Source organism: Zonotrichia albicollis, chromosome 2, assembly GCF_047830755.1.
Source record: "Zonotrichia albicollis isolate bZonAlb1 chromosome 2, bZonAlb1.hap1, whole genome shotgun sequence".
NCBI lineage: Eukaryota > Metazoa > Chordata > Aves > Passeriformes > Passerellidae > Zonotrichia > Zonotrichia albicollis.
In genome coordinates, this window is record NC_133820.1 from 87,317,656 (window position 1) to 87,341,140 (window position 23,485).

Here is a 23,485-nt window from a genome sequence, read left to right on the forward strand (position 1 = left end):
ATATTTTCCAGAGGACCATGATAGCTATCAGGTCCCCTTCACATAAATTGTTTATCACTCATTTCCTTCAGAGGTAGTTGTTTAAAACAAATAGACACAATGAATTATTGCCTAGCAGGGAAAAAATTTGTCACATGGTGCACCACACTGTTTTGTACACAGGCATTCATTTAAACAGACATTATAAGATTTTAATGTGTCTTCTGAGAACCAGAGTGATACATGTTTGTAGGTAGCATCAAAATAGCTGCACATTTTTTAAAACCAGATTATCATATCACTAAGCATTGAACTGCATATTTTTAGGTGTTTCTGATTAATTCATAAACAATCTCTAGGATATTTACCTTGTTTTCAGAATCCAAGGAACAAAACTTTTCCAAAGGGCAATTACAACTGTGCAGTATGTAGATGAGAAAAAAGCACTCAAAGCCTCTGTTTATAATAATTCTTAATATTCTCCCAGTATGTGATGGCTTAAAAGCTGTTTCACCCCAATTTTAAAGCATCTACCTTTCATACTGATGCTCGTGTGGCTGTGGTGCAACAAGACCATCTTCAGGGTGAAAAACCTAAACAGAAACATAATAAATACCATTGTGTAAAAAGGAACCTTACATAATGTGGTTTGGATTGCCTTTAATCAGAATCATGGAATTGTTCAGTTTAGAAAAACCTCAGGAGCTCTCCAGTCCAATCTGCCAGCCCCAATGTCACACTGAGATAGACAGGTCTTTATCCTTGACATTCCAGGAATGCAGAAGGTCCAGGTCTCTCTACAGTCACTAAAGAAAGGTAGGCCAATTAGTTAATTGTCTACGATTTGGCAAGATGAACCTCAAATATTGTCTCAATTGGTTTAAACTATTACCAGAATAGCTTTCTGCTTTAAATTCAGGTAGTACCTTAAAAAACACTCATCTGCTAAGGTAAAAATGAATTCAATATTTCTATGGAATGTTAGAAAAAATATTTAGCATTTACTTTTTTGTTCTATATGCAAAAAAAGAAAAAGTTTATTTCCTTGAATAATATGTCAATGCTGTAAAAAAACCCACTTGAAGCACTGGTTGATAGTTTTCCCATTCACTTTTAAAATAATTTGAAAATTATTTTAAAAATTTTGCTGATTTATTGAGCCACATTGTATCTCAGAGTGTTCTGGTTTATCCTGTGTCATTCTGTTTGATCTCATCAAACAGCAGTGGTGTTCAAAGTTATAATGATCTAGAGTAGAATTGCTGTAGTCTCTGAGGAAAAATCATGGAGATAAAAAATTTACTTTCCACTTGCTTGCCATAACCAATCAAATTTTAGTTAGATTTGCTTTAAATTAATTGACTTCAGTAATGTCTTTCAAAGCTCATGTATCTTTGTCATATACAGGTGAACTAAATATGGTCTTGCAATGCACTCACAACTAGTACTTTCCATATACAGTGCAAGCTCTGTTTTTACCATCTTCTTTTCTACTGCCACAGGTAGAAAGAAACATTTCTGTGAGGAAGCTTATTAGTCTGAACACAGTGAAAAAGATCCTGTGGGAAATTGTTTTTGAACTGTAGCACATCTATTGTCAGGAATCATACATTCACAATTTATCTTTGATAAATAAATATTTACTTCATTCAGGTAAGTAGGTCTGTCAAACAGCAATTCTTAGGACTAGCACTTCTGAAAATTGGCTTATGCATACACAAGTTCACTGGAGACTCTTTGTTCTTTTTTTCCTATTATATTATTGAAAATACAATGTTTGACATATTTGTGCACAGAGATTTTATGTTACCTGGCACTATAAAGGAGCTCAAACATCTGTTGCTAGAATCTAGTCTCAGCTTTGCTCACATTGTGAAAGGGGAAGAATGACTAGAAAAGCCATTTTTACAATAATAAGTGTAAGAAAGACAGTTCATATAACTACTACCTTGAAGAGCCTGAGTATTCAAATAACACCAGAACATTTTTTAGCTGAAATAAATACATCCATATCACTTTAAAAAAATCCCAAACAATATATATTTACATGCTGAGAGAGTACACTACACAAGGGAAAAATAATAGCAGTATTCAAGGCAAGACTCCTATTTACCCACGTGAAGTTTACTCAGAATGGGATTTTCAATGTTTTAACCTACATCAAGTTTTGTTTACATGAGATGGGACTGAAAGATGGGTCAAAAAGGGAGAGGGCTTGCTCTGATATCTTATTTTCTTTGCATACTCTGCTGAATTTTCATCTCCTGGAATGTGCTTTTAATGCATTTTTGACAAACGATTTCTGGTTGGTAGGTCCTTTAGGGATGAATGTAAGATGTAGAGATACACGTTTTCTTCTTCTCCATCGAAAGGGTTTGAATCACAAAATGCTGCTTTGTGTGTACTGGACTTCAATGTTAACTGCCAATGTGAGGTATCAGATACAGTTTCTCTTTTAGTGTAAAATGGCCCATTTTTAACTTTCATGGTGAAACCAAAATATGCCTTATAGAAATATTTATGTTATCACAGTATGCCAATATCCGACATATATTTTTTGTCTTTTCTAAACCAAAGAATTACAAAATTCACTTGCAGATAACTTCTGGCCATTCTAAATACATCTGGGTTTTTTTAGATCAATATACATGTCTGAGGGAACACTCAATCCATGGCCATAGCATAAATGAAACATTGGTGTTTTTATTCCTTGATCCACACAGAGAAGCTTGGAGGGGGTCCTTAATGAGATGTGAAAAACAACAGCAATTTTGTTTAAAATTGGTAGATGTCACTGGAAGACACTGCACAACAGGCTGACAAATGAACTGCAGCAAATTACCAGGACCACATGCTAATCACCTAACATTTTTAAACATTTAATTGGAAAATAGGCATGGACACTTTTACTTGAAATGATCCTGGAAGTTGCCAAGGCACTGCCACAAAAGGGGCAAATGCCAATTTTTAAAGGGAGCTTCAAAAGAAATCCTGAGGGGAAAAATAAGGCCTGATGAGTTTGTTAAGAAAGATGTAGGAGCTGTTTAGAGGAGTGGGTTAACTAGCAGACTAACATGATACATTGAGAAACAGCTGAAATGCCTGTTGTAAAATGAACCCATGGTTCCCAATACCCATTAGAGTGCTCTTGGATATAAAAAAAAGTTGACAAGTTTCCACTAAAGACTTGTAAAAAGTTTAGGGATTAAGTTTTGAAGACAACAAAAAACATAGGGAGCAAACAATTACCTTATCTAGATGAAGAGGTTGTTATGGATCTGGATGTAGACATACCATGCTGTTCATAGTATTAATAAAAGATTTCAAGAAGAGCGTGAGTATTTAATATATTTATTAATAACAAAAATTATACTCATGTTTGACATTTGAAAAATGACCACACAGTACTAAATAACTGGTGATATTACTCAGGAATTAGGTCTTAAGATTTTTATAGGCAGCTTTTTGAAACTAGCAGCGCTTAGTAGGAATGAACATGAAACAAAATAAAGTTCTGACAATATTTATGGAGTGGAGTAAAAATCATGAAATGTCCTTAAGAATCTTGTGCAAACCCAGTGAATGAGCGTAGTTAGGGAACTTCTCCCCATATTCCCATTGCAAATGTCTATATAAGATTCATAAAGGCAGCTAGACAATTAAAGCTATGGTGTGTCTTCCTCACATGCCATCAGTAAATACACTTCAATGAAATATGTGGCTGATCTATAGTAAAACAAAGCATTTCCCAGAGGAAAAACATGTCTTGCTTGCCTTAAAGTTAATTTCTTTGTGCTTCTTTTCAAATATCTTGTCTCAGCTCTTTTGTAATCCATGTTTTTATCCATGATGCAAACATGCTATAAAAAAACAGTTTAAAAACTCAAGTAATAGATTAAAATCTTGCTAATATAGCTATGCAAGAAGTAAATTAATTTTAGATAATAAAGTAGGTCACTTGTAAAAGATAATTTTCCATAATTTTGTAGCAAACTTTAAAGAGGTCTCAGTCTAGCTCTTACAGTTTGCACAAATAACACATAGTCATAGGCTGTCAGAGCCTTGGTAGACCAAATTTGCACCAATATCAGAAGATCTGATGGGCTACTTTTAATACCTGAAAGAGAAAAAAAAAGGATTAGTTTGTTGTTGAAATGTTTTGTTTCTTTCTTTCTTTCTTTCTTTTATGATTTTTTGTCAGTTTCTTGCTGGAACAGAATAATCCTGGAGCAGATGAGCCCCAAGGATTTCAGGGTTATAAAATATTATCATTTTATTTCCAGAGAAGACTGAAATATTATCAGAGAAAAACTGTTCCGTATCTGTTAAACGTACAAAGAAAGCAACTAGCATTGCTAACTAGATCAATGCCACTTGTCATAGGTACTTATGAACCACATCAGTTCTTGAATTGCTGGTTATAAGTGCCTATCAATTATTTCCTGACACTTTTCCTAATATGCCACATATCTCTAATAGCAGGAGTTTGTGTTTCTAGTGTTTCAGTGGTTCAGCCTTTGTCATTATGAATGTAAAGTACAAATGGTCCAGTGACCAAAGCCAGCCTTTGCCTTATGCCTTTATCACCACTACACTTATTAAGGATATCAAAACTTTTGTCAAAGGATCATCCCTCCAGAAAGAAAATGTGAAAAAAACCCCACAACACTTAGAAAACTGATAGAATGGGTAACAGCATGAGAAACACAAGAAATAGAATTTCAGGAATATCCGTTTAACTTCATGAGTTGATGGACAGGAAACTGACCTTTGACAAAGTCAAGTTTCACCTCCATCTCAAGGATATTAAAACCTGAGAGAATCTTTAAAACAATCTTTTTCCTGTACTCACTGCTGGTTTAATACAGGAAGTGTTTTTCAAGAGTTCAATATACATCTTTTTCATTCACTCTAAATCAATGAAAAAAGAGCACCTTAAAGATCATAGGACCTTAACAACAAAGAGCCTGGACATTTCTAAATGAGGTTGTCTAATGATTTGCAACTCAGAAAGCTAAAAAAAGCATCAATACAAGATTCAAGGATAATCTCAACAAAGAAATTCTGCTTACTATAGAGACTCTAGTTTGATAGGCAGAGAAAGGGATTTGTAAGAACAACATAGAAACTTGGTTTTATTTCTGTATAAATGCTTTTGTAAGGAGAAATATTATCCTTGGTATTGTCAAGACTGGAACTTTGTTGTGGTTCAGCTGATAATCAAAGAAGTTAGAAACTGACTTTCCACATCTCAGGTACTGTGTTTTGTTTTGTGCCCATCACTATAAGATATTGAGATGCTGGAGAGAATCCAAAGAAGAGCAGTAAATCTGATGAAAGGGCCACAGGACAAGTCTTATGAGCAGCAATGAAGGAGCTGGTAATTTTTAGCCTAGAGGAAAGAAGTCTGAGGGGAAAGTTCACAGGTCTCCTGTAAAAGGTTGTAGTGAGGTGGGTATCAATCTCTGTTCCCAAGAAATAAGGGAAAGGATGAGAGAAAATGACATCAGGTTCACCAGGGAATGTTTATATTAAATATTAGAAAAATTTATTTACAGAAAATGTTCTACACCATTGGAAGAGACATGCCAGTAAACTAGTGGAGTCAGCATCCCTTGAAGTGTGACTCACATCCCAACTTTGTGCTTCCTTCTTTGGGATTTAAAACTACTTTTTTACCTTATGATTCTGAGGCTTTAAGTGGTATGTTTGTAAATGGAGAAGTTCCTACTTAAGGAAAACAATGAAGTGTAATACTGATTTTTCTTACATAGAAAAAAGGCGAAGTATTAGTTCGAAATCTGAGATCCATTCTTTTACAAACAAGTACTGTAGACACAAAGAAGGATCTTCAACTGGCCAAGTATATCTCTGTACAAAGTAGTCTTTTACCTCTTAGATGACCATCTGGACACTCTTTACAGGCAATAAAAAGAAACAGGGTCTATGGGGCATGATTCACCTTCTAAAGCAGACTTACAGCTGATGGTAGATGTTTGAGAGGTATCTTAATCAAGCTTATTACAGGAAATTGCCTAGTACACTTTAATACTATAAGATAACTACAATTAAATTACAGTAATTGCTGAAGAATATGTCAAACCTCTTGCCAAGAGCTATTAGACTTCAAATGATCTTAAATTTAGCCGCAGTCCAGTTGTTTAAAGGGTTGAAAGAGCCTTTCAGCCTGCTCAGTCTCTCCTCAATTTTTTTCTTTTAGAGCTTACTCTATGTCAGACTGTATTGAAAGGGCTCCTTCTGCATACTTAATTATCAATTAACAAAAATTATTATCAATTATTATCAAAACAAATTATCCACTTGTTTTGTGGTGTGCAATAGCACCTGTCCAGCTATGTGGGATAGGAAATAACTTTTGTTCCCCAGGAAAATTAGAATCCAAAATCAAGCCAGAGAATCATAGAACATCTCAAGGTGGAAGGGTCCCATGAGGATCATTGCATCCAACTCCCTTCTTCTGGCAGGACTACCTAAAATTAAGTCATATGACTAAGGGCATCATCCAGACATTCCTTGAACTTTGACAGATTTGGTGCCGTGACCACTACCCTGAGAAGCCTGTTCAAGACACCAATCCCCCTCTCAGTGAAAAACCTTTTCCTAATCTCCAATTTTAACTGTCCCTGATGTAGCTTCATTCCAGTTCCCTGTGTGCTATCCCTGATCACCAGAGAGGAGCTCAGCACCTCCTGCTCTGCTGCCCTCCTAACAGCAAATCGTAGGCTGCAAAAAGTTCATCCTTCAGCCTTTTCTTCTGCAAGATGATGAAAACAGCTGGTCTTCATAACTTTTGCCCTAGAGACCTCTCACATGTTGTTTGTCCTCCTCTGGACACACTTTGCTGTCCTTCTTGCCTTGTGTCGCACAGAACTGCACGCAGAACTTGGGGTGAAGCCACACCAGTACAGAGTGGGACAACCCCTCCCTGGCCTGGCTGGCAATGCCCTGTGTGATGCACCCCAGGAGTCAACCAGCCCTTTCTGAGATCCATTTCTGGCTTTCTTCCTCAGTAATTGCTTAGCCATACAGACCAAGGAGGAAATTACTGGGATTTTTTTGAGGTGCTAAATACAGTTTAGATTCAAGTCAATGATCCTCTCACAAAGCATGCAGGTCTTCACTTCTGCTGTAAATATTGATTGCTTACCTTCTTCCTATTTCTAAATGCATTTCTAATCAGGTGTCTCTGTAACTGCAATGCTACAAGCTCTAAAACATTAAAAAGTTTCTAAAGAGAGAAGAGGATAATTCAGTCCTGTTTTTGAGCTCTGATTTTTTTTCTCATAGCAATATGCCAAGTTCATGTTATCTGACCGTATTTTCTCTTTCTTATTTGGTCCTGAATACTTCTATCTATCAGAGTCCTGCATGAGTCTTATTCTTTCTGGCGTTGCAGGAGTACACTGTGTGTGGCTGTAAAAAAACTTTAAAAAGTGCAGAAGGAGCTAAGCAGTCATCACAGTGTTTTCGTGACAAAGAAATACATGAGCAAATAAATATGTAATCCTGATTTAATTAACTTGTATAGAGGAGAAGAAGGATTATTAAATGTCAGCCAACTGGAGTGGTAAACTGGAATTTAAAAATTATGCTTACCACTAACATAGCTTCATGTTTTCTGTCAGAGGCACTGGGTGCTACTGCATTTTTATAGGTATGTCTATTTTCTCAACTGATGCATTAGTAAACTTTTTCTTTTTAAATTCTAGCTTTCTCAGTCTCGTAACATATTTGTCTCAGAAAATTTGTTCTTTGTTGTAAAGCCTCTTTTGATTATCTGGATAAAAATGAGTCTCAGGATGAGAACTGTCTGGGCAAGTACAGAAGTTTAAGTTTTGTAAGACCTGTTTTTTAGAATACTTGAAAAAGACAATTTAAGTTCAGAAATTTTCTGTTTTCCTTGTGGGAGGAAAACTGTTGTTTTTCTATCTCTTTCTACCCCAATATGTAGCTCCTACTTTTCATGCAGTGCCCAATCCTGTACTTCTTATACAGTAAAACGTCTACAAACTATACAAGACTTTTGTCTGAGAAAGGGCCATAGATCTAGTGCTCACAGAATTCACAAGCTGTTTGACATTGTCTTATAATAATTAAATTACACTGTTGACTTTTTTAATAAACACAATCAATCTCTTTCAAAATGTAATGGGTTTGGTGTGGGGGAAGGGTTGCAAGGTGAATGTGCTTCCACTTCTTGATTAATTGGTGTCATTACTGGTTAACTGCCCTGATTAAATATCTATTTAAATGCTTCATTTTAGACTCGGAATATCTTGTATTTTTATACAACATTCTAATTCCTGTTGCACTTGGTTTCTTCACAGTATTGTAGCTGACATTTGCACATTATTTTAAATTGACTGTCTTTAGCACAAAAGTAATTTTTGGAGACTATTTTAAAAATTAATCTGAATTTTAAACCCAGTGTTTGTTCATGGTGATCCCTAGAGTACTGACTCATTTTGCCTTGAGGCACTATTTGGAAACAATCTATACATATCTGTCCATTCCTTGTACTTCTGAATCCTTTGGGAAGCTCTTTATTTTAATAAAGACTGCCTATCCCTCAGTAACCATAGTTCAGCTAAATTATCTCTTCAAACAGTCAACTTAGTCATAAATCTAGATTTAGAAAGAATTATCTAGATTTAGGAAGAATTAATCTGGATATGATACCTAAGGAAATATAATCCTTATTCTGTGGAATGCAGTGCCAGGCTGAAATACGTGAATGTTTTGAGAGCATTTCAAAGTATTTGTGCTTCTTCCAGAGCTGCCTGTTGTATGAAAGGCTGTCTGTTCATGACCATTGTATACAGTTTCATCTTAGCTTAACAATGAATTCTTAATGGTTCTGAGAGATTTTTTGACTCCTTTCCCTTCAAAAAGCTCTAAATTGTAATGTGATTTTAGGGACCAATATTGAGTCTCTTTTGAAAAGTAATCACTGGTGCAAATAACATCTTCTTCAGGGATTTGAACACCTGAGCAACACTTCTAAGTCAAAAGGCACAGATTAAGGAACTCAGAGAGGATGCTAGCAATGTCTGTGGGAAGAAAAACCTCATCTATTATATTGCAAACTTTTTGGAAAGTAGACAAACACTGATAAGAAGGCCTTAGGTTTTGGAAAGAGTAGGAACATACTGATGGGATTTTGATGGGCATAGACTTACAAATATATGAGATTATTAGGTTTATAAAACAGGTGAAGAGCATTAGAACATTCAAGTTAGTACCCAATGAACCAGCAAAACGAGAGAATGAGAAAGACTGAAATTTGGAGGAGAATCCTGTCTCATTCACAAAATATGTGACCATTTGCATTACCACATACTGTAATTTATGCTGACTTCTAACTGTGCATTACATAAAATGCTAAAGATTGCTTCAGTCAGAGAAAAACATGAAAAGGAAGGAATCCAAAATCTCAATTATTTGAATATTAAAGCAATTGTTTGTGTCAGCTAAAATGAAATATTTTTTTATTCAGCTTTAAACATGGGATGATTCAAAGAGTGTGCAAGGTTGTGTTTTTCTCCATAATACCTCCTGGCTATGTCAATAATTTCCTCATATTCTTTTAGTCATATAAATATACAGATGTGGAAAGAAACACACATTGTCGATCCCTATCATGTGACTTTCTTTTACTATAGAAACATGCTTGTAAATGCAGAAAGATGTTAATTTGATTTATATTGTTATGTGTATATATATATATATATATATATATGAGTTTGGTTTACATAAAAATATAGAAATATTTTGTATTTATATATATATTTAAAATACATATAGAATGTATATCTATAGAATATCTATATCAATATATGAATACATGCTTGGTATATATTTCCAGATGAAGCAATGCATGTTTTTATTGTGTAATCAACATCTTGAGAATGAGCTCCCAAACAAACCAACTACTTGACAGCAAATATTATCCAAGCAACACGAAATATTTTTTCAGCCAATTCCTTGCTGCATGTATTCTGTGCTGAAGCTTAACACAAAGGACAGGGGACACTGCAAACACATCGAACAAAAGTGGCAATGTTGTGCTGAAATGCACTAAAGGATAGTTATGCATATAAATTGTTGTCATTAATTCAGTTTCTGAAATCAATACAATTGCTCCCTCCTGAAACACTAGAGGTCAAGGGAATTGTATTTACTAAAATAAATTGAAGACAATTTTCTTTTCCTAACAGGGAAAAACTTCTATTAGCCAAACACAAAGCCGAGGGGAGCAATAGCTTTCCTTGATAGGGAAACATCCTGATAGCCCATGTGAGACTTGCAGAACTTTAGCTGTTATAAGCTTCCTTATCTGTATATTATTTACATTTTTATACAGGCTGGTAAAGTGCTTTTATTATTATTCCAAGTAAAGTCTTCTGCAGATGTCTGAAAGGCTTCAGAGCTGTCCTCCTGTCATTTAGGTACTGTGCACACTCAGCTGTTCTTCATACATGTTCTTTTGACAACTTAGTGCTTCTGGAAAAAAACCCAATGTATATATTCTTAAAATGTGCTGTGGCCTAAAAGACCGCCAAACAGGAACATTCAGGAGTTGCTTTTATGCTAGGGATTTAAAGGGGCCAATTTGTTTGAAGTCCTTAGACTTATCCAAAGTGTATTTTACTTCTCTTTTAGAATATCTCTTCTGATACCACAAAGTATTTCATTGTTTTCTCCTTTTTTCTCACTTCCCAAGAAACTGGCAAAATGTTGTCATAATCCTAGAAACTTTGTAGTTATTTTTTTTCTATAACAATGAAATTTTTTCAGTGTAAACATGTTAGGCTCCATGATTATTTAAAAATACTCTATCTCATAATAATTAATATAATTAGATCTAAAGAATAGAAAATAAATTTTCTTTAAATGGATAATATACTTTAAATCTTAAATATATATTTCATTAATCTTCTTCCAAGACACTCAGTTTCTCTCATGCATCATGTAGTGTAACATCTATCTATTTTCCTATTCATTTACATCTCAGAATTTCTGATCCAAACAGGTACAAAGGCAATCCCTATTTAATCCCTATATAGATTACAATTCCACGGCTTTTGAAGTGAATTTGTGTTTGACTCTTATGACTTTGTCATAGCGGAATGCTTCCTGTTCTGCAAAAATAAAACAAAGCAACCACCAAGCCACCAACCACCTCACACCCCAAAACATCTTCAAGTCAGGGGTCTTCAGTTCTGCCCTTCTGGTGTTGCTTTGGCTGTTGTTCATCCAAGGTTTCAGTATTATTTACTTGTACAATGGACCGTAACCTTCTATTTGTCTTTAAAAAATATGCACATAACTTTATGCTAAGATGGTCTGATTCATGTCCAAGCACCCAGCGCTTGAAAGTGTCTTTTTCTGGACCCCAGACAAAATCAAAGATTTAAAGCTAATACATTACATTAGGCTAAAATGTACAAAAATAGGGATTTAGATGGGAAATCCATAGTGAGAAGAGCAGAAGTGAGAATCCTAGGTGGGAAGAGAGCTCTTGAATAAATGATTCCAAATTAATAAATCTAAAATTAGTAGATCCCTGTGACAATCAGACATAAAATTCAAGTGCTGTTGAATTACTTTTTATTATTGATAATGGGAGCCAAATGCACGAGGTGATTATACTCTAAAAATGATATTGAAAGAACAGAACATATTTGTTTTAAACTGCAGAAACCTAAAACAATAGAAAGTAATTCCAGACTCTGAGCCTGGATTTGCATGTGGGATTTTTGTGCTCAGTGCCCAGAGCCTGGCCATGGCAATGTAGAAGGAAAAGTACTAAAATAAAGATTGTCTGCTTTAGATGTCTGAGCAGTTGGAGATCAGCTCTGCAACCCAGAATCCCACCACCCTCCCAGGTTTCTGCTGCCAGAGCACGTTTTCCTACTGCCACAAAAATCAACAGCTGATTTTTAGCTCTATTTAGCACTATTGCTAAAATAGTGTCCTGCTTCAGTGCTGAGGGAGAAGTTGGGCAAGAGATAATGCTTCAAGTAGGAGGTCCTATTTTTCATGTCTTAAAATAGAGAAAAGTTTATTTAACTTACAAAGACTTCTTCCTTTTCCATTATTTTTTCATGAAGTGCAGCTGGACCAGATGACCTCCAGAGGCCCCTTCCAACATCAACCATTCTGTGATTCCATGATTCCGTAGGCTTTAGTTCTGCCAAAACAGGTATACAGTTCCTATTGGTTTATTCAGGACATAAAAATAAAAACCAAACCTTTAAATTCAGACTTGACACTGACACTAAGGGTTTGTTGTGGGCACTCCACACAGTTTACCCTGCTATAACATTTCATTTTTTTTCTTCCATCATGTTCTTGCTGCAATTATTTGATATGAAAATGACTGAACAATACTATTATACCAAACAAAAAATTGTGCAATTTTGTGTGAAGGCACCTCATTGGATATACATGACCAACAGACATTTAGGGCTAGTTTCTTCTCCAGATGATAAATATCTATGCAATGCATCCTAAGGTATGAGCAAAAGTAGAAGTTATTTGGTTTATTCTAAAGAGAACACCTTGATTTTTTTTCATCTCAACACCACTGAGACTGTATTCCTGAATAAATATCAATTACCCTAAAAAAAGATTAGAGATAGTTCACATAAAAACTTTGCACATATATACTTAAACACAGGAGGTGAAAATATGGCACCAAATTACTCCTGTTAGCTGTATGGGCAATGGAAGGTATTTTTTTAACAAAAATCTGTTTTATCCTGAACAAGGTACCTGCTATGTGTCAGAAAAATGCAGCTCAAGAATGCAATTTGCATTCTCTGTAGGGAACTAGCTCAGGTACAAACATCCTTTCTGAAAATCTAGAAAAAGCTAAATGGCTGTGATTTGATAATTGGACCAAAGGACATATAACTGGTAAACTACAAGGAAGCACATACTGTACAAAATATCCTTGCTAATGCTTGAAGCACAATAATATTATCAGGCAAAGAAAAAACTAGCAAGCAAACAAAACACCTGCAGTGTATGATAACAATTCAATTTCTGAAATAAAGCCACCTTAGGGTAAATTTTTAAAACACAAATAATTTCTCAAACTACTGTTCAGGGAATGCAATGAGTCAAACATTGTACGCAATTAAAGAAAGTAAAATCTGAAAGTGATTTACGTGTCTTATTTTTGACAGTTGCTAACAACAGGGACATTGTCTTTTCTTTCAGAGTAATTTGATTGATGCTATTTCAGCTCCTTGCTTTTAAAGTGTCTTATCTAAAGTGAGTACTCATTAATATAAGGCTATTTGCTGTACCCAAGATCAAATCTATAAATAGATCTTTGCAAGATTATTGTTAATGTCTGAAAATCTCTCCTCCTTGTGCAAGCCAAACAAATGTCTATGTTGGTCTTCCTATCAGCCAATTTTCATTTTTCCTAAATGTGTATTTCTTTATTCATTCTTTCCTGCTGCTTTCTTCCTTCTGTCATGGTCTTCCTTTGGTCAGTACCCTATGTGCTTCAGGATCCTCTACTTCTCATTTATGAGATTTCCCTTATCTTATAACTTGTGTGACTTGCATCTGATATATGCTGTGTAATCTGGAAATCAGTGCCCATGTATTCCAACATGAAATATATCCCAGTTCTCCACCAAGGAGTTGATGTTAGATATGGAAACAAAGGCAATAAAGTTACCATGAATAAATGTATAGAAATGAAAAATGCCAGTGCAAAACAGAAATAAAACTAAAGAAGTGCAATGCACTAAATTCAGTTTTCTCCAGAAAACTGACTATTCTGACAGAAGTGACATTTCAAACCAAAAGAAGTTTGAATAGAATAATTTTAAAATCTGGAGTATTATCCTATGTCTGAAGAATGGAAAAAAAGCCAGGAAAAAAAATCCAGGCAACCTCACTAGGCTATCATCCATAAGATTTAGAGTACATTAGAAATAAAAGAGTAAAATACTGCATTGATTTACAAATATAAAAAATGCCAGAACAATCTAATTTTATACATATTCCTTTCGGCATCTCATATATAGCTAATTTATCTATATCTATCTCATCTGAGACTCTAAAATATGAAAATGCAGCAAACTTTATCATCTGGATTTCAGCAATGTGATGTATTGGTGCCACATGAGAGTTCATATCTCAAGGTAGAAAAATGGGGATTAATTAAAATATTATGAAATTGGTAAAGAATTGAAAATAAAAGTGATAGAAACTGGTCCATCAGGAGAAATACAGAGCTGAAACATTAAAAATGGCATTAACAGTGGGGTTTCTTAAGATTACCCTTGAAACTAAGCTTACATAATTTTTACAGTAAGAATTTGAATACAATGTATGAGAAAACTCTGAGGAAATTTCTGGCTAAGTTGGAAGCACCATTTATATCTAAGACAATAGGATTATTACTTTCCTTGAGGACTGGCACAGTGACAAAGTCATGAAACTTGATGATGTTGAACACAGGACTGAGACATATCTACAAGGAAGATACTTTGCTCTAAACGAAGACTTTTTCAGCTGGAAATGAAAAAATCAGAGAAATATTTGGTATGAAGATTAGTATTATGAATAGCAAAGTGCAATCTGAAGGTTATTAGAGGAAAGAATTGTATTAAAATCTTGTATTTCTATTAAATACTGTATTACAAGGCATTGTACTCATATCATCTCGAGTGAGTCCTGTGTGTACTCCTGCTCATTCTTATTTTAAAAAATTTATTTTTAAAAGAAGAGATGCAGAAATGGCTTTTAACAAAATCAGGAGAATGAAGACAGCTTTATTTTATGAAAGGAGAGTAAATGAATTTAATTTACCAACTCTACCAAAATTGAGGTTAGGAGAAGAAATGCAGTTACATTACAGAGACATTGGGGGAATAAGCACTGGGAGGAGAGGAAGATGTTAAGCTGGAGGGTGTTGTTGAATGAGAACAAGCATTTGTCACTTTTCAAGAATAAATTTAGTCTGGAATTTTAGGAGGCTTTTATGGTTTTTCAGGGATTTGTAAGCAAAATTCAAATATATCCTTGCAGTAGAAGCAGAAACAACTGGAAATCTAATTCTAATTCCAATTTCCATGTAGTGTCTGGCAGATATTTTATGGGTGTACCTGTAACACAAAAGAACTGTATTCAGCAACCTGTGAGATCCTTTAAAAGTCTATGATCATGATAAACATATAGAAAAATTATCCCTTTCAATTAATTTTTATATATTTCATTAGATCTGTAGCATAATAAATATTGATGTTGAGTACCACAATGACTTCATCACAGTTCAGATACTGGAAGATAAAACCTTTGCTGAGTATAATGTTAGGTTTTGAACCAAATAATGACCATTTTAATCTTTTATAAAAGCTTCTCTGATTTCTTATTCTCAGAAGACAGTAACCCTTAATATTTATTTTATAGCATTTCAGTGTGTCTGCAGTCCTTGCCTTGCCACCATTTAAATTAACATAGATTATTCTAAAATGTTCTTAATACATGTTGTTTACAGGAATTAAGCTTTTAAATGAAAGGCTAATTTTAAAATAACTAGGATTACTGGCATGAGCTATGTATACTGATTTTCCTATATAAACTGCCAAAGCTGTTCTTTGGAGGCTGCATTAAAAACCTATACTGTTAGCAAACTGTGGATGAAAAATAATTACATGTGTGCTATGCAGAGGAAAAATAATCTGGTATTTATTACTCTTTAGGCTGATGAAATTGGGGGGGATAAATGAATGTGTTGAATAAAATATCATTTAGCAGAAAAGCATTCAAATCAAATATCCACTAATATTAACCTGCTTGAAGACAAATTATTCCAGAAAAAATTAACTAAAATAATTAACTAACTAGCTAACTCAAAATTTTCATTATGGTGTTTTTTGCTGCTTCTTTGCTTCCTTACTTAAAATGATAGCTTTATGAAAAAAATTTTAAAAGTACAGGGTAGTTTACTTGCTTCTGTCATACCAAAATTGCCTATTTCTGTTGATGAAGGGGTTACTTAAAGATACAAACTCAGCAGATCCCTACTGCTTAATGAAACTTTATCCTACCTAAATTTCAACACTTAAGGTGCAGGAGCCAGTCTCCTTCTGTGCTATCCTTGTTTGACAAAAAGCTTGCTTAAAGCTGAAATTACCTTACTCATTGTTTCTTTTGAAGATTAAGTGGCAAAAATTGAGAAGACATTAGGAGTTGACTCAGCAGAGTGCTAAAGTACACCCCAAAATGCCTTACCAAGTAAGACACAAATGCCTTAAGTTATTTAGAACCCTAAGTGCCCTTGAAATCCCTGGGAATTGCACAGTCACCTTCCTTTATGGAGTTCTACCTTATGACAGATAGTGCAAAGAGATAAAACACTTTAACATAAGGCTGAATTGCCTTAGAGTTATGTGGCTCCCAAATGTAACAGATCTATAAAGCTGCTTAACATAAATGGCTTAAGAGAGCTGGTGAATTGCCATCTTCTTCATAAAAAATTAAGGCTGCAGGTACACCGAGGCAGATGCTGTATATTGCTTGATAGTATTTAGATAACTGAAAAGTAACTCTTAGAAGATGCAAAATTTAGGGCTGAAAGCATAGATTTCAAAATATTTGCAGTAAATTAAGTTGGGGATCTTTTTATTCAGTTGGTTTTGTTTCAGAGTTCTTTTATAGGCAACATTAATATAATTTGAAAAAAAATACATGAGTGGTAAACTTACTCATAAATCTTTATCCAAGAGGCTAGGAATCTGTTGATAAAAACTTAACAAACTCATTTCATAATTTACTTGGCAATGATATTCAGAAAGCATAACACAAGTACAAATACCATTTGTAAAATTAGTTTAAAGATGTGTATTCATGGCACATATAGTATATATGGTGCTAGCTGGAAACAGCTGGCTTTTATCACACACCATATGATTTTTAAGTGTATTTGAGAAGCAGCTAGTTTATTTACTGGCTTCTAAGAACTGGTGAGTTAAAGAAAAAAAGTCAAAGTGATTAACAACATTAATTACACTTTATAGTTATATATATATATTATTTTTTTATTAATAATAAATAACCCAGACACCAAGTGTTTAAATCAGGCATAAGTTTTTTAAATATGCATAAAGCCTAAAAATACAACACACATTTTCTATAAAACAGCATCCTGAAAGTTGATCAAAAAGTAAACTAAGTATATCTAAATACTAATGTAGCATAACACTAGATGTATGACTGACAGTATATGTATAAGAGCAATACCTTGGTAAAGAAAGTGTTCAACACCCAGATGACTATTCAAAATTTTGGTCAAACTTTTTCCCCCAAATGAGTTTTTTTTTTAAATTGGCTGAAAGGCAATACTGTAGCCACATGTAGTAGACAAAAACCAAATCAGTTTTACAATATAAGGTGTTAAGGTAAAATAAGTGCCATAGCTTCTTATAATGCCTGTGAACACTGGACATGTTTCTTATGGTCACAATTATGCTCAGATTTGCCTTCAAGAGAGGAAAAATATCTTCTTTATATTTTTACCTCCTGTTTCTCCCACTGGAGCATTTTGGTATCTGCACAGGCCTAGAATAAGGTAAAAAAAGGTGGTACTGACTGCTGATGGATAACTTCTGTTTATGTTTCACATCTGTTTCTCTGTTTTGGGGGTTCAATGTGCTGGGTGCTCTAGACCAATGAAAATAAACTACTCAAGGGATTGGCATAGACATTTGGTCATTCCTGTGGCAATGCCCCAAAAATGCCAGACAGGATTGAATTTCCAGTTTGAATTTCAACATACATGCTCTCCTACCTCAGGCTGTGGGCAGGTTACTGCGGTTTGTTAAAACAATTTAATTGCATCTCCTGATTCCTGATGTTCCTGAAAGCACAGTTGCCAAGTGTGGGTTTCTTACTGGTCTGTTGCTTTGAAAATAAAATGCATTAATTTAAATAACCTTGGTAGTGCTCTGATAATTTTAGATATACTATCTAAACTACAAATACAACTGCAGTCCTGTTGATAATATTCTAAAAGTCATTTTTTATCAAGAATTACTGTGAAGTTTGAGGGTGTTCCAGTCCAATTTTGAGGTATAAACCATATCTTCTTGGATGACTTGCATCTGAATACAGTGAAGTGTCCCCATAATGTGAGCTGCCTTTCAGTATTGCCTGACAGAAGAACTCAAGTAATTAATTACAAAATATTTCTTATTCTCACATAAATATAATGAAATTTAAACTTGGTGTTTCTCTATAATGGCCTCTCTAAAGGACATTCTTTGAGGGGTTTCTGTTTTTTAGTTTTGTTGGAATAGATAACTATGGCATTATCTACATTATATGATACATGAAATTTGGAGGATAATCTTTGTTAAACCTAACTTGTGATGTGCTATGATCTTTTGGACTGAATGAAAGGCATATTCTTGACTTATAAACAGAAGAATTAATTAAAGCATCTTACACACTGTATAAAAATTTTAAATAGCTAAAAAGTGTATTTGCTTTTTCTCTAAAATAAAGTGTTTTTATGCAACCTAGTAGTGCAGTTCAAAAAAAGGTATTTCTGTTCAGTACCAAGATACATATTATTCTGCAAAATAGCAGTGAAGGGGAAAAACATGAGGATATTTCTTACGGATCAGAGATATCTATTTTTACAGATATGGATAGAGTTAATCTGCCACTATTTAGGCCTCCTAAAGTATCAAAACTATAGTCTTCAAAAGTATTTTTATTTTCTCAACAGAAAGACACAGTTATTTCAAGAGTAAATTTCATTCCAAGGGAGATCAAATGAATAATCAACTGAAGATTCTTCTCCATTGACTGTAAAATTTGACATTATCAACTTATTCAGACTTAAACATCTTATTACTAGATATATAATAATGCATAATTTTTAATATATAATTTTATATATATATATATATATATATATATATATGAGTATATATATTATTAACATTTAATTTTTTGGAAAATCCTAATAGATAAAAATTTAAGTCTTTCAGTAAAAACCATATAAACTGTAAGTAGGAAAGAAAATAACAAAAGGGTGTATTGGTTCCTTAACTTCTTTTCCTAAGAAAGACCTTGTCTTAATGGTCTCACAACATAGATCTTTGGATAAAGTGCAATCACAAGAGGATAGGTATAAAAAGCTTTGAGAAGTAAGAGTAACTGTGGCTATATCAAATGGCCCATCCATGCATAAGAAAATGCCCTCTTCTCTTTGTATTAGACGTCAAGTTGTGATACACACACTCCAGATAGCCAGCTATATTGGATTAATATAGCACCTCAATGCTGAAAGCATTTTTACTCAAACTCTAAGGAAGATGAAAACATCTGACATGGGTTTCCTTTATACCAAACAAAATACTGCTCCCTGTTTCAACTTGTGGTAACTCTTGATGGACTGTAAATACGGTTACGTAATTATCACTTCATGTTGTAGAGTGTTGCTTGAAATGACAAGCATAAGGAAAGTCTGTGAGGAAATTTATAAGGTTAGTCATACCAGGAAGGTGCTGGGCTGGGACTTTGAGTTTTTGGTTCAGTTCCAGGGTCTGATGTATCCTTAACTGTGTGGTCTTTGGCCACAACTGTAGAAATGGAGACAATATTTTTCTGTCACCATTGGATTTTGTAACAATAAATGGACTAATGTTTGGGAAACATGAAAATAATGCTTTGATGGTGGTCATATAAAGTAATAAATAGAATGTCAGTTTGTTAGAAAATGATTCAGCCCTAATCAAAATAAATATCTACATGAAACCAGGAAGCAAAAAATTCAAAATGTTTTGTGTGTGGTCTAAAGACTATATACAGCATAGACAGACCTAATTTGGTTTTTATATTGCTATCACAGATTATAGTTATTATGATCCTTTGTTCTATCTACTACAGAAAATGAGCTGCCTTTGTTTTGTATAACAGTGATGTTGACAATCAAGTTTCTTAACTGATCTTACTATTTTAGCACAGGAATAGAAACTTGGTATCTCTTTAAAAAGCCAAAAGCAAAAGATCCTTAACAGAATTAAAATATTTCTTCACATTATGCATATTTTATACATTAAACTGCAGGGGATACTTGTTTAAGCTTGTTGCCACAAAAGGCAGTGAGGTAAAGGCCTGAGGTAAAGGACAGAGGTAAAGGGCTGAGCATTTTAGAAGGGGAAAATATTTTATGCAAAAGGTGTCCAACTGAACCATGTATTAGCAAAGACATACTTCTAACATAATGATCCTTGCTATGCATTTCAAGTGAAGTTGTCCCTTTCACATGGCAAAGGCCTGAATGACACTGAGAGAAATTACCCCATGTTTCTGTAAAAGCAAAAATACCAAATTTCCCACAATGAAAATACAGGCAATTTTCTTGTCTGTGAGGATCAGAAGCCTATTTCCTACAATTCTGCATCTTGTGGTTGATTGACTGCCATTGTTGGCTGCAGTATTTATAGTGTGTCTCTGGATGTGATCCAGCAGCCAAGAGGGCCTCAGGCTGCGGGCCTGGGTTCATCATCTGCCTCTGTCAGGGCTGTATACTTTCTTCACACTATCATCCACACAGATGAAATCTTCTTATGCATCCCAAAGAGCTCCCATGAGCAGGGAAACAAGGCTCCAGGGTTATGTGCCAGTGTGCATCAGAGGTTAACTGAGATGCATCTAAAGTATGAACCTTCATGTAGAAGGCATTTGTGCATGCCTCAGCTTTTCTGTCAGAGAGGCTCTTCCTCCTTTCTCCATTTCCTACATTTACAAAACACAAAACCAATACCTTTTAAAATCCTTTTCAACATTTTTTATTGGCACTGGGATTGGAATTAAAAATTTTCTGAGAACAGCTCAAGGGTTTTACATACGTACACATATACAGAGCATTACTGCATGGACCTAGCTTCTGTTTGCCACCAGTCTTCAGAACTGGATGAAGAAACCAGAATGTATACCATTGTGATCAAATAATTGCCTTCCTTTTTCTACTACTCTTGAATTTTGGGAGTAAACCACTTCACATATAGATCTAACAAAAAACCTTCACATTGCTCCATCCAGAAAACTGGTCATACAGCTGAGCAATACAAAGAAATGGAGTACAATGGACCTTGCAAATGTTGGTAACTTACTGATTGAGAAAAGTGTGGGTATGTAGTTATCTGTGTCAGGGAAAGTTCCTGCAGAAAGTATTGAATCTAGAGACAGATTTTACTCACACTCATTCTAAAAAATAAATTCAAAAAAATCATCGACTGTGAAATTGTTCAATGAAATTCTTCATTGTCCCATTGATGGATGAAATTGATTTTAGGCTTTGTATCACAAAGATGACTAAAGAAACACTTGAATATGTTTAAATTAGAGATGCTTATGATATTGACTGGAGTGGTGGAGTGCATATTGTGGATATTTACTCAATTTCACATTTATTACTTAGATGCAGATTTGTCTATTTACAAGAACAGCTGTGATTTCTAAATCAAATACTCAGTTAAATAGTAGCAAACACGTCTGGGAAAGACAAGTGCTAAAGCAATGCAATTCCATGAAAGATGGATAGAGTGTTTGCAAGTGCTTGTTAACATTGTTGAAACTATAGAAGTCTCATATGTTTGTGTAGAGACCTACTAATGTGTCAAAAATTTCCTGCTGGTTCATAATATTGTAGCAGGATTATTTATTCTGTTATGACATTTATTTGTTTATTTATTTATTTGTCTGGAATTTTCAAGAAGGTAGAGAAATAAAATTATATCAAACAAAATACAAACATTCCTTCTCATTGTATTCAAACTCTAGAAATTATTACTGATAAAAAAGTGTAAATGCTTGTGGACAAAAGGAGATAAAGAATCAGCTCTCTGAGAAGCTACACATCTGGGATAACAAATAAGAATTCTGCAGGTTTGGCTCTAGTCCTGATATTTAAATCCTCTCTGGTAAATGCAGTTAGGTTTTATTACTGTCAAAGGAAGGTTTGAGGAAGTACTTGAGTCTACAACCAGGATTTGGTGCACTAAAGCAGAATATAAAGGAGAGGAATAACAGCAGAGTTTGAAAGTGAGATGTGAAAAGTGTTCTTCATTTTCCTAATCTAACACACATTGCCAAATTCTAATTAATTTTAGTAGAAAATGAGTTAGTGGCATGCCTAACACATTAAACATTGTACTGAAGTGGTTTAACACTGTTTTTAGTTTTAATATTGTTCTTTCTGCTAGGGGAACAAGAGTTAAACCATAAAGCAGGAAAGTTATTTCTTCTCAGAAACCATTAAGGCCCATTCCTCACAAAGGAAGAAAGTGAAAATAAAAATTTGTCAATTCCCATGAAAATAAGGACTGGGCAATGTATTGTCACATCCCAGTTCTCACCAGATTTTAGCAGGGTTAACCCTGAGAAAAAGATAGGGAATGTGTTTGCATAGGTCGTGATGGATTAACTTCTCTCAGAGGTGAGTACAAAAGCTGAGTTAGGATATGTATGATAAATTGAAACCTAACTGATTTGATAGAAAGCCCATATGATGATATACTTTGTTGCCATGATTAAGAATGTGCTGAGGCCATATATTTTAAGAGAAGTTCTCCACCTAGAATTACAGTCTGTGACTGTCCAGCTTCTTTTGCACTGTTTCCTTAATGAATTTACACATCATGCGTGGTACTAAGACTAATTAAATAAAAAGACCAAATTAAATAGAAAGACCACTAAATGTTACTCAATACAGAATCTGTATTATACATAAAGCTTTAAGATACAAGAAGCTAGGATTCAACTCAGTGCAAGCTTGTATGGATGTTATCTGAATTTGAAAATAACACCATTCCTTTCTATGCTTCCAAATGTCAGATTAAGATGCCCAGATTTAGGTGTATGTTTGTACAACAGGTGTCAAAATCAATGGAAGTCTACAATTTAATGAAGTAGCCTCAGTTGGGGTATCTTATTACATCTGAGACATCCTGGGTAGCTTATTAGACCTTGGGGTGACCTTAAGTAACCTCCAATCTTCACCTCAAGAAAGTCAAAGAATGGCCCATACATCCTCAGCAATTAAGCCTTAAGTGGATATCTTGAAAGTTCACAGATATCTCAGATATTGCGATATTTAAACATCAGCCTTTCACATAGAACAGGAATACATCAAGAAATAGGTTTAGGGTCTGAATCATCAGGTTTTCTGTTCAAATGCCTTACACGTTTCTTATGCTGAGGATGCCTAATGCAGATTGACAGGATCAGGTTCCAGAAAATGTTGCAGTTCCTGCTTTTCTTTTTTTATAAAGTTGGAAAAATAAAAGGAAAGCTTTCTGCTTCAGCATGGCCTTCTGTATGTATATATTTGGGTCTCCTGATTCCTACCACTATGCCCTGACCTCCAACAAATCCTGGTACACTCCCCATCTATCGACTCTAGGATAGAATACAAAATGAAACATTATGGTAGCCAAAGAGA

General features: G+C 34.4%; 1 protein-coding gene across 15 annotated transcripts in view; it reads left to right on the forward strand.

Annotated features, from left to right (window-relative positions):
* GPC5 (glypican 5) overlaps positions 1-23,485 on the forward strand; it is a 610,346-nt gene that overhangs the window by 411,887 nt on the left and 174,974 nt on the right. The window contains exon 8 of one of the 15 annotated variants that reach the window (XM_074535600.1): positions 12,114-12,205. The exons of 13 other annotated variants lie outside the window; for them this stretch is intronic. In XM_074535600.1, the coding sequence (XP_074391701.1) occupies positions 12,114-12,184 (71 nt within the window). In that variant the 3' untranslated portion in view covers positions 12,185-12,205. The remainder of the gene's footprint in view (positions 1-12,113; positions 12,206-23,485) is intronic. One more of the 15 variants, XM_074535602.1, reaches the window with a different exon arrangement.